At 39.7% G+C, this 12,678-nt stretch overlaps 1 protein-coding gene across 1 annotated transcript in view; it reads left to right on the top strand.

Moving 5' to 3' along the window:
* OSBPL11 (oxysterol binding protein like 11) overlaps positions 1-12,678 on the top strand; it is a 71,707-nt gene that overhangs the window by 12,780 nt on the left and 46,249 nt on the right. Inside the window, exons 2-5 of the mRNA XM_007985536.3 lie at positions 3,388-3,456; positions 6,311-6,486; positions 7,314-7,393; positions 9,900-10,076. Coding sequence (XP_007983727.2) covers positions 3,388-3,456; positions 6,311-6,486; positions 7,314-7,393; positions 9,900-10,076 — 502 coding nt within the window. The remainder of the gene's footprint in view (positions 1-3,387; positions 3,457-6,310; positions 6,487-7,313; positions 7,394-9,899; positions 10,077-12,678) is intronic.

Raw genomic sequence — 12,678 nt, 5'->3', positions numbered from 1 at the left:
GTCTCCCTATGTTGCCCAGTCTGGTCTCAAACTCCTGGACTCAAGGAATTGTCCCACCTTGGCCTCCCAAAGTGTTGAGATTACAGGCATGAGGCACTACACCAGGCCCTAAAAATTCACACATTTTAGATAGGAATAAAGCATGAGAGTTAGAAATACTGTATAGTAACTCAATTATAAGACGGTAGAAGAAAAGTGTGAACAAAAGATGTTCAGTCACAGAGCGCTTTTTATACTGACCACCAGATGGCACAGTCGTTCCACACCTGCTGGTTGCCTTGAATAGTGGCTATTTCTTGGGATATATGGAAAAGGGGAAGAATGAGGGAGGGGCATTGCAACTAGCTGTTCCAAAAAATAGGGTGTTTTCAAGTTGGTTCTTTGTAACCTGGAGACAGCTGTTTTATATAATAAAAACAGGCCAGCAGTTTACTTATTTTAGTCTGGTTCTTTTGAAACTGACTTTGTGCTACTACCAAATAAACCATGTCAGTATCCTTATAGTTTTGTTTTGTTTTGTTTTTTTCCCAGAAAGCTAACTCTTTAGATATGTGAATCAACAAAATATTAATAGCATTAGAAAATTAAACACAGAGCATTAGTATGATGTGAAATATGAAGATACGTTTAGGGTCAGGTGCAGTGGCTCATACCTGTAATCCCAGCACTTTGGGAGGCGGAGGCAGGCTGATCACTTGAGGCTAGGAGTTTGAGACCAGCCTGACCAAGATGGCGAAACCCCATCTCTACTAAAAATACAAAAATTAGCTGGGCTTGGTAGCGGGTACCTGTAGTCCCAGCTACTTGGCAGGCAGAGGCAGAAGAATCGCTTGAGCCCCAGAGGCAAAGGTTGCAGTGAGCTGAGATCATACCACTGCACTCCAGCCTAGACAAAAGAGCGAGATGCTGTCTCAAAAAAAAAAAAAAAAGATACATGTGGGATCTTTTTAGTGATTGATGTTACTGAAATTGTACACTTTTAAAAATTTTTGGCTGATGCCTGTAATCCCAACACTTGGGGAAGCCAAAGCGGAAAGATTACTTGAGCCCAGGAGTTTGAGAGCAGCCTGGGCAACATAGTGAGACCCTTGTCCCCACAAAAAAATTTAAAAATTAGCTGGGCACAGTTGTACGTTCTTATAGTTTCTGCTACTCAGATGCTGAGGTAGGAGGGTCACTTGAGCTGATAAATGACTGATATAGATAACTTAGATATGACCAAAATGGGGCGTACCTTCAGTAGTATGAGAGTAGTGACTAAATAAAGATTTTTTTTTTTTTTTTTTTTTTGAGACAGAGTCTCGCTTTGTCGCTCAGGCTGGAATGCAGTGGTGCGATCTCGGCTCACTGCAAGCTTCGCCTCCCGGGTTCATGCCATTCTTCTGCATCAGCCTCTGAGTAGCTGAGACTACAGGCACCCGCCACCACGCCCGGCTAATTTTTTGTATTTTTAGTAGAGATGGAGTTTCACCATGTTAGCCAGGATGGTCTCGATCTCCTGACCTCGTGATCCACCCATTTCGGCTTCCCAAAGTCCTGGGATTACAGGCATGAGCCACCACGCGTGGCAAGATGATGTATTTTATTTATTGCTTTGAAATAAAAATTTTGTTTTTCTCAGGTATAGATAAGTATATGTAAGGTTTTAAGAAAGTTTTGCCCCATAGTTTACACACATTTGAAGAATATATACAGTCTTAAAACCAGAGGAATTGAACTATAATTGAGTTGTGATGTTTTTTATTACATGCTAATGGCTATCACTTGACACTTATGTAGAAATGAAAGCTTGGTGTAGAGAACCTAGATTAAGGAGTAATTCCCCAAATGGTGAATTATGAAATATCTTGGCACTTTGAGAAAATATTTAGGTTGTATACTACCTCAAACCTGTTATGGATTGATGCAGAATGTAAGCATATATTCAGATTATGTAGCAACAGGACAGACTAGACAAAGAGTAAGTTTTTCTGGTGTTTGTTTTTGTTTTTGTTTATGATGGAGTCTCACTCTGCTAACTGGGCTAGAGTGCAGTGGTACAGTCTCGGCTCACTGCAACCTCTGCCTGCCGGGTTCAAGTGATTCTTCTGCCTCAGCCTCACAAGTAGCTGGGATTACAGGCACATGCCACCACGCCTGGCTAATTTTTTGTATTTTTAGTTGAGACGGGGTTTCACCGTGTTAATCAGACTGGTCTCGATCTCCTGACCTCAGGTGATCCACCTGCCCCAGCCTCCAAAAGTTCTGGGATTACAGGTGTGAGCCACCACGCTTGGCCAAGAATAAGTTTTTTGGGAAGCTGAGCTGTGTACTAAGTACCTAAAACAGAGAAGGAACTCTTTAGGGAATTTCTTTGAGGCAGAGTCTAGGGGCATTGGGTTTTCTATGGCGCCAAAGGGCTGCTTGAGCCTGAAGCCTGGGGAAGATAGGGGAGCCAAACGAAAAATATAGCTCTCTGCTTTTCTAAGCGATGTATCTCAAAAGAACTGAAGTAAATAATTTGATTGTGACCTGGGCCGAAGTACAAGAACTAGCAGAAACCCAAGTGGCTATATTTCTAGAGAAGAATTCTTTCCTCTAGTTGTGGGCTTTATTTATTATTTATTTATTTATTTATTTATTGTATTTAATAAAGAGAGACAGGGTCTCATTATGTTACCCAGGCTGGTTTCGAACTCCTGGGCTCAAGTGATCCTCCTGTCTTGATCTCCCAAAGTGTTGGGATTACTTGCGTGAGCCACTGCACTCAGCCCAATTTTTTTTTTTTTTTTTTTTGGAGACAGAGTCTCACTCTGTCACCCTGGCTGGAGTGCAGTGGTGAAATCTCAGCTCAGTGCAACCTCTACCTCCTGGGTTCAAGTGATTCTCCTGCCTCAGCCTCCCAAGTAGCTGGAACTACAGGCAAACACCACCACGCCTGGCTAATTTTTGTATTTTTAGTAGAGATGGGGTTTTGCCATGTTGACCAGGCTGGTCTCGAACTCCTGACCTCAGGTGATCCTCCTGCCTGCCTTGGCCTCCCAAAGTGCTGGGATTACAGGCTCGAGCCACTGTGCCCGGCCACCCCATTTATAGTATAGTACTTATAGTATATTTGTTTTATGTTTATGTAATTTTATATTTGTGTAATAATTTTACATTTGGAATATTTATGATAATATATAATTTGTGAGGTATTGTACTTGTTTTGAGGAAATTGATGAAGTCCTATAGATATGAAATTTGGGAGATTAAATGCCTCTGTTGACCTATACATTTTACTTCTGAATAAAATTTGAGGCATTTATAAAGCATATATGTATCTGCAGCTATTTTGAAAATTGTACCATTATATTCCTGAGATTTCTTCTACTTTTTACTAACTTTGGCATTTTCTTTTTGAAACAGTGATCACATGGAAAATGTGTATGGCTATTTAATGAAGTATACCAACCTTGTCACTGGGTGGCAATACAGGTAAGTGTGATTATTTGTGTCACATCAGTCTCTCCTAAGAGACCAGAAATAGGGCCCGATAATTTTATATTTTGATATTACTTTAGACAAGACATGGCTGGGAAACCTTTTAGAGAAGGATTTCCCACATTTTCTAAAAGTTTGGTGACTTCTTCTTAGTGGGTGGGAAAAGTTGACATCTGTCCAAGTAGCAGCCTCTAAATGCCTCAGATGTCAGTATTAAATGAAGATTAGAATCACTTGTTCATCTGGCTTGGGCATTTTATACTTGCAGAAGTTAGGTTCTTAGGGGAAGAGAAATAGGGGTTTAGAGGCAGCAAACACATTTGTATTAGGTTCCCATCTTGTGCCAGATTCACAGCTTCTCTGGGGTCTTGGCGAGGTTGAGTAACCAGCTCAAGGTCACACAAGCTGTCAGGAAGCAGGAAAACCAGCTATCTCAAATACTTTGTAGAATTGGTAGTTGTAGGGCAGGCATATTAAGCTGGATCAAATTGTCTACCAAGTTCTATTATAGAACAGGCTAACATGTAGAATGCCATACTTCTCTAAACCCAAACATGAATTTTTTTTTGTTTTTTTGAGACAGAGTCTCACTCTGTCACCCAGCTGGAGTGCAATGGTACGATCTCAGCTCACTGCAACCTCTGCCTCTGGGGTTCAAGTGATTGTCCTGCCTCAGCCTCCTGAGTAGCTGGAATTACAGGCATGCGCCACCACACCCGGCTCATTTTTGTATTTTTAGTAGAGACGGGGTTTCACCATGTTGGTCAGGCTGGTCTCAAATTCCTGACCTCAGGTGATCCACCCACCTCGGCCTCCCGAAGTACTAGGATCACAGGTGCGAACCACCATGCCTGGCCGCCCAACTTGAATTTTAAAAGTTTAAAACTTTTTAGTTAATTTTTATTTTATGTTAATTAATTAATTAGTTTATTTGAGACAGGGTCTTGCTCTGTTGCCCAGGCTGGAGTACAGTGGCATGATCTCAGCTCACTGTAACCTCCACCTCGGGCTCAAATCATCCTCCTGCCCCAATCTCCTAAGTAGCTGGAACTACAGGCACGCACCACCACACACAGCTAATTTTTGTATTTTTTTTTTTTTTTGTAGAGACAGGGTTTTGCCATGTTGGCCAGACTGGTCTCGAACTCCTGGATTCAAGTGATCTCAACTCATCCAGCCCTTTTTTGAGTTACTTTTTTTTTTTTTGAGATGGAGTCTTACTCTGTCACCTAGGCTGCAGTGCAGTGGCGCCATCTCACCTCACCGCAACCTCCACCTCCAGGGTTCAAGTGATTCTCCTGTCTCAGCCTCCCAAGTAGCTGGGATTATAGGTGCACACCACCTCACCCAGCTAGTTTTTTGTATTTTAGTAGAGACAGGGTTTCACTGTGTTGCCCAGGCTGGTCTCAAACTCCTGAGCTCAGGCAGTCTACCTGCCTTGGCCTCCCAAAGTGCTGGGATTACAGGTGTGTGCCACCGCGTCCGGCCTAGCATTCCTTTTTTAAAAAGGGGCCAGATGAGGTGGCTCATGCCTGTAATCCAAGCACTTTGGGAGGCCAAGGCACGCAGATTGCCTGAAGTCAGGAGTTCGAGATCAGTCTGGCAAACATGGCAAAACTATCTCTACTAAAAATACAAAAATTAGCCGGGCATGGTGGTGGGTGCCTGTAATCCCAGGTACTTAGGAGGCTGAGGCACGAGAATTGTTTGAACCTGGGAGGTAGAGGTTGCAATGAGCTGAAGTGGTGTCACTACACTCCAGCCTGGGCAACAGAGCATGACTCCATCTCAAAAAAAAAAAAAAAAAAAAATTATTGTACTACTTAAATCGGAATTTCTGAAATGTATTTTTGAAACTAGTTAATCTAAAACCAAATCAGAATATTCTTAAGTGTATCAGTATTTCATCAAATTCTTTTCCAGAGTGTATCAGCATTTCATCATTTAGTTTCAAGGTCCTTATATTTCACCATCTCCAATTGCAGCTTTTTCATTTTTAAACAGGAGAAGTAATCTTTAGTTTTGACTTATTTAATGATACATTCACGAAGTCTTTTTTACCCTGTTATTCTCATTGTATATTTCACTGATTAAGTCTTAAATCACAGTGCATATCTTGCCTAGTGTATCTTGCCTTAACCTCAGAGCTCATATTTTGATTTATTTCCAGTGAATTTTAAATAAAAATTTTCACTACCGTTTGTCCTCTGGCAGTTTACCCTCTGTTAATGAATTCTGGGGAAAAATCTTTCTCTGAAAGGATGTGGTATCTCTGCTTCCTTTTGTGCATTAACTGATCGGCCTCTTAATAAATGCCTCTCCTTCAGCTGAAGGGTTTATATCTTTTATTAAACTCATTCAATTTTTTTTTTTTGAGACGGAGTTTCGGTCTTTTTGCCCAGGCTGGAGTGCAGTGGCTCTATCTCAGTGCACTGCAACCTCTGCCTCCCGGATTCAAGGGATTCTCCTGCCTCAGCCTCCCAAGTAGCTGGGATTACAGACATGCACCACCATGCCTGGGTAATTTTGTATTTTTAGTGGAGATGGGGTTTCACCATGTTGGCCGAGCTGATCTTGAACTCCCGACCTCAGGTGATCTGCTCACTTCTGCCTCCCAAAGTGCTGGGATTACAGGTGTGAGCCACCGCGCCCGGCCTAACTCATTCAATTTTTAGTAATCGTCACTGCTAGAAAATTCAGTCTAGTGTTTCCAAGTACCTCTTGAAATGCTTTTAGATTTTATTGTTAAGAACAAAACCCTGAGATGTGTAAGTGATTGAAGTTTGCTTTGCTTTAGTTTGCTGAGGGAAAATGTTTACAAATTATGGATTTTAAAAAATCATTACAGGTTTTTTGTTTTAAACAATGAAGCTGGGCTGTTGGAGTACTTTGTGAATGAACAGTCTAGAAATCAGAAACCTAGAGGAACTTTGCAGCTTGCAGGAGCTGTAATATCACCCAGTGATGAGGATTCTCATACCTTCACTGTAAACGCCGCCAGTGGAGAACAATATAAACTCAGAGGTATGACTGAAATATGAGAATTAATATTGTGATTTTCTTCTTTTTTTGAGAAGTTGGTGTATTACATGCTTTCATATGGGCTTTGGAAATAGAAACTACTGTCATCAGTGATGTAAATACAATATTCTGAACCTTGGAACTGCTTTGAGAATTTATGAAATCTGTTGTAATAAATAACTGTTTTCAAGTGCAACAATGTATGTTTGTTTAGGACTGGCCCCTCTAAAAAACTGTGTAGGTGAAACTCTGATTACTGAAAATCTAGAAACATAGACTTTAAATGATTTTTTTTAATGTATTTCACCCCTTTACATGGTTTAGTTTACATGCCCTTTTTGCAGTTTTCAGTAACTAATGTACATTATTGGGATTTATTATAATGTCATTCATTAAAATAACATATAACTTCTGTTAAGATAAATTTAATGTGTGTAGAAGTTTTTTATTTAATAAATACACAAAGTATAATGGTAATCCTAAGTGAGCATGCTCCTGCAGATCTGAAAGTATTGATTATACATCAAATACTTAATAAAGGGGTTATTTCTTTAAATAAGAACCTATTTTTATGAATTACAACATGTCAGTCTCTCATCCTCACCTCACTGCATGTAATTTATCCTTTTTAATGAAGTGGCTACATCCATCTACTGTGTTCCCTAACAAGGTTGGTGCTTTGGCCTCTTTCCTGCCTCCCTCTAGTAAGGGAGGTTGGCTCTGGTGAGAGTAAGACCAGTATCTGCTTTTCAGTAATCTGATCTTCATACTGTAGGCGATTGTGTCCCAAAATAAGTAAATATAAAATAACTTTCACATTCTTTTAACAGCTACAGATGCAAAAGAGCGACAGCACTGGGTTAGCAGACTTCAGATATGTACACAACATCATACTGAAGCTATTGGAAAGGTATGTAGATTTTTATACAGTATTAATATACAAAAATGAGGAAGGAATATTTTTTATTTTTTGCCTTTTAAAATTGAGATACTATTCACATACTGTAAAATTCACCCTTTTAAAGTATATATGCATAATTCTGTGGTTTTTAGTATATTCACAAGGTGGTTCAACCATTGAAACTTTCTTTTTTTTTTTGAGACAGAGTCTTTCTCTGTGGCCCAGGCTAGAGTGCAGTGGTGTGATCTTGTCTCACTGCAACCTCCACCTCCCAGGTTCAAGTGACTTTCCTGTCTCAGCCTCCCAAGTAGCTGGGACTACAGGCATGCATCAGCACACCCAGCTTATTTTTGTACTTTTAGTAAAGACAGGTTTCACCATGTTGGCCAGGCTGGCCTCGAACTCCTGACCTCAAGTGATCCGCCCACGTGGGCCTTCCAAAGTGCTGGGATTACAGGTGTGAGCCACCGCACCCGGCCGCATTGCAACTTTCTAATTTCAGAACATTTTCATCCCTCCTACAAAAAAATAAAAAATCTGGAGCCACTAGCAGTCACTCCCTGTTCTCTCCTTCCCAATCCCCAGCAAACTCTATTTTCTGTTCCATGGATTTGTGTATTCTAGGCATTTTATGTAAATTGAACCATGTAATATGGGGTTTGTTGCATCTGGCTTCTTTGATTTAGCATGTTTTCAAGGTTTATCCATGTTGTTGCATGTATCAGTACTTTATTCCTTTATTCCTTTTTTAAGATTGAATAATATTTTATTGTATAGATATACTATTTTTAATCCATTCATCAGTTGGTGGACATTGGGTTATTTTCGTTTTATAGACATTATGAATAGTGCTGCCATGAACACTTGTGTTCAAGTTTTTATGTGAATATATGATGTCATTTCTCTAGGGTATCTATCTGGGAGTAGAATTGCTGGATCATGTGATAGTTCTATGTTTAACTTTTTGAGGAACTGCCAAACTGTTTTCCAAAGCAGCCACACTCTTTTACATTCCCATCAACAATATATGAGGGTTCTAATTTCTGTATATCCTTGCCAATACTTGTTACTGTCCTTTAAAAAAATTATTATGGTTATCTTAGTGGATATGAAGTGGAATCTTATTGTGGTTTTGATTTCATTTTCCTAATGACTAATCATGTTGAGCACCTTTTCATGTGCTTATTGGTTAGTCATTTGTATATCTTCTTTGGAGTGTTTTTAAAAATATTTTTCAAGGTGAAAGGAGAGTCTCATTACTTGAAATCTGAGGTTAGAGATGTCTAAAAGTAATATATGGGCATCATATTTAAAGGATTTCATACCTAGGTGATAACTTGTCTTTTACCATTTTTTTTAAAATCATTCTTCCTGTTGGTTTCCCCCAGAAGTGAATTTTTAAAAACTGTTTGTAATTTCGGCCTAAAACCTAGTCTTCAGGAAATCCAACACAACAGCTTTTCTTATACCGTAAGGTTCTAGTCATTGTCAGTGAGAAAGTACTAGTTTGTATCAAAGGGTAGTTGGCATGTTACATTACGAAATGTATTATATTGCTGAGTGCATTTTTTGTGTTAATCATGGTGTTTAAGGCCAGGTGCAGTGGCTCACGCCTATAATCCCAGCACTCCGGGAAGCTGAGATGGGCAGATCACCTGAGATCAGGAGTTCAAGACCAGCCTAGCCAGCATGGCAAAACCCTGTCTCTACTGAAAATACAAAAATTAACTGGGCATGGTGGTGCATGCCTGTAACCCCAGCTACTCAGGAGGCTGAGGCAGAGGAATCGCACGAATCCATGAAGTGGAGGTTGCAGTGAGCCGAGATCACGCCACTGCACTCAAGCCTGGGCGACAGAGTGAGACTTAGTCTCAAGAAGAAAAAAAAAGGCCAGGCGCAGTGGCTCACGCCTGTAATCCCAGCACTTTGGGAGGCCGAGGCAGGCAGATCAAGAGGTCAGGAGTTCGAGACTAGCCTGACCAACATAGTGAAACCCTGTCTCTACTAAAAAAAAATACAAAAATTAGCCGGGCATGGTGGAGGGCACCTATAGTGTCCCAGCTACTCGGGAGGCTGAGGCAGGAGGATGGTGTGAACCCGGGAAGTGAAGGTTGTAGCAAACCAAGTCGCGCCACTGCAGTCCAGCCTGGGCGACAGAGTGAGACTCGGTCTCCAAAAGAAAAAGAAGTAAAAAAATAACGGTGTTTAAAAATCTGAAATTAGAAACTTTTTGTTATTCTAGTATTTGTTAAATGTGAAAGAATATTTTTTTGACAGGACAAAACTGGAAAATAATTTTCTAAATAAATTATCAGTTTACTTTGGGATATGTAAAATGCTTAAACTTTGAGTATCTCAGATTTTATCATCTTCGGAAATGTTCTCATAGTCAATTCTGAAGTTAATTTAATTTTAAACGCTGCTTACGTGTAAGTCTTAAGTGTATGGTAATTTGATGGTTAGAGATCCTAAATTAAAGAAGAAAACAAAAGGAATGATTTTCTTTGTCTAACAGAATAATCCTCCTCTGAAGTCACGGAGCTTCTCACTTGCATCTAGTGGTAATTCTCCTATATCGCAGAGGAGACCAAGTCAAAATGCCATTTCTTTTTTTAATGTTGGACATTCCAAACTGCAATCAGTGAGCAAAAGAACTAATTTACCTCCAGACCATCTTGTGGAAGTCAGAGAAGTAAGTATGAATTAAAGTCAAGTTAAAATGCACAAAATGATCTTACCTGCTTGGTTTTGTCACAAAAAAACTTAAATACTGTTTGTGTCTTCAAGGGCCTTCATTGTTTCCCATCTAGTATGCTGAGATAATTTTTAAGTCATAAACATTCCCTGACTATATAGAGTGTCCTAAGTGTCCTCATGTCTGTCACGTACGAGGCACATGGTCATTTTTCAAAAGTCTGTATCTTTCAATTCTCAAGTAAAAGTACAGACTCCTTTTATGTAAATTTTATGATCAAAAGGGTAATTAAGCCTAGTGGGAAGGCTATATAGCCAAACAAGTGATTCTTTAAAAAAACAGGCTGATAAAGACCAGGCATGATGGCTCAAGCCTATAATCTCAGCACTTTGGGAAGCCAAGGTGGGAGGATTGCTGGAGCCCAGGAGTTTGAGACCAGCCTGGGCAACAAAGCCAGACCCTGTCTCTAAAAAAAAATTTTTTTTTTAATTTTAGCTGGTAGTGGTGGTGGTGTGCACCTATAGTACCAGCTACTCTAGTGGCTGAGATGGGAGAACTCCTTAAGCCCGGGAGTTTAAGGTTGCAGTGAGCTATGATTGTGCGACAGCATTCCAGCCTGGGTAGCAGAGTGCATCCCTGTCTCAAAAAATAAAAAAACAAACAGTGGCGGGGCACGGTGTCTTATGCCTGTAATTCTAGCACTTGGGGAGGCTGAAACAGGAGGATCACCTGAGCCCAGGAGTTCGAGACCGGCCTAGGCAACATAGTGAGACCTCTCTCTGAAACAAAGCAAAACAAACAAAAAACTTACATATATATAACTGATATATATATATAGAAACTGATATATATATATAGAACATTTCAAACATATACAATCATTAAATCCTTGATGTTGCCTTATATCACCATTTCTTTCTTTTAAACTATGTACCAAATAATTCTACTTAATAGAACATGCAGTATGTTAAGTTCTAAATATTAAGTTCTAAATATATACATAGAACATTTCAAACATATAGAATCATTAAATCCTTGATGTTGCCTTATATCACCATTTCTCTTTCTTTTAAACTGTGTACCAAATAATTGTAGTTAGTAAAGCATGCAGTTTGTTAAGTTCTAAATATTTCAGACATTACTTGCTGAATTAAATTTGGTAGAGCTTATAGGTATCTATGTAGTGAATTGGTGAAAACAGTATCATAAATCACACCCAAATGATTCAAGGTAGGAGGCTAGGAGAATGTAACTCTGTCAAGGTATTTAGGGTTGTGTTTATAGGTGAAGAAATTGATGTAGAGAGATGAAGTAACATGCTTGAGATACACAGACAGTAGCTTTTGATTCGCTTTCTAATTGTGTTATATAAACAAACAGTTACAAAAGACTCTTTCATAAAACTCTGTAATTTTAGTATTCATGACAATGGTATTCCATTTGTAGGTAAATGTCAGTGTTTGTCTTTTTTTTTTTCTTTTTTTTTGAGACAGTCTCGCTCTGTCACCCAGACTGGAGTGCAGTGGCGCGCGCGATCTTGGCTCATTGCAACCTCCGCCTCCCAGGTTCAAGTGATCCTCCCACCTCAGCCTCCCAAGCAGCTGGGACCACAGGCTCCTGCCACCACACCCAGCTAATTTTTGTGTTTTTAGTAGAAACGGGGTTTTGCCATGTTGGCCAGGCTGGTCTCACCTGACCTCAGGTGATCCGCCCACCTCAGCCTCCCAAAGTGCTGGGATTACAGGCGTGAACTACCATGCCCAGCTGGTGTTTGTCTTTTAAGGAAACCAAGATACTTCTACCTTTATTTAGAGTGGAGGAGAAGGAAACATTAAACATGGTTAAGATTCAAGATACAGAATAAAGAAAAGCATTCAGGGGCAGTCTTATGTCATAGTGTATTCCTTAACCCTTAAAAACTAGGCAGCCATGAAATTCTTGGAGCTTTTCAATCATGGCTAGCGATGGGAGTTTGAGGCGGGCTTCTGGGATGCTGGTAATGTTCTGTTTCTTGGTCTGGGTGTTGGTTACCTTGTACGTTTAGTTCATCAAAATTCATTAAGCCTATATACTTGTGATATGTATCTGTTTGTAGACTGTCAGTATACTTCAGTAAAAAGTTAGAAACAAGCAAAAAGCATATAATTGAAGTTGTCATGTATTATAGCACATTTTCAAGGAAAAGGAATGGTTTTGTATTTAAGATTTTATCTCTACAGAGGCCTTCTGCTTGACTGTACTTGAGTCTTTGTGACCTGATGTCCAAGACCATTGTCATATCTCTGTTAGCTTTTCTTCAGTTGTGAAAACTTTAATCAACCTGCCCTTCTCTTTTCAACTCTAATGATTGTTTTGTTGTTCTTACTGACTCAGTGGTAATACTGCCACACTCCAATGTTATGTGTCTTTAAATATACATTTCATATCATTATAATAGCATGTTAATATTTAACATGTAACTCTGGCACTTGAGTGTAGAACGAATGAGTCCCTAAAGTTTCACAGCCACCTCTTTGGGAAGGTCCAGCATCAACTTACAGAATTGACATAGTTTAATGGCAGTCTCTCCTTGAATTATGGCTCTAGAAATTATTCTAGG

This window comes from Chlorocebus sabaeus, chromosome 22, assembly GCF_047675955.1.
Source record: "Chlorocebus sabaeus isolate Y175 chromosome 22, mChlSab1.0.hap1, whole genome shotgun sequence".
In the NCBI taxonomy this organism is placed as follows: Eukaryota; Metazoa; Chordata; class Mammalia; order Primates; family Cercopithecidae; genus Chlorocebus; species Chlorocebus sabaeus.
The sequence above is the reverse complement of the archived record's forward strand: the minus strand, read 5'-3'. Positions and strand labels throughout refer to the sequence as shown.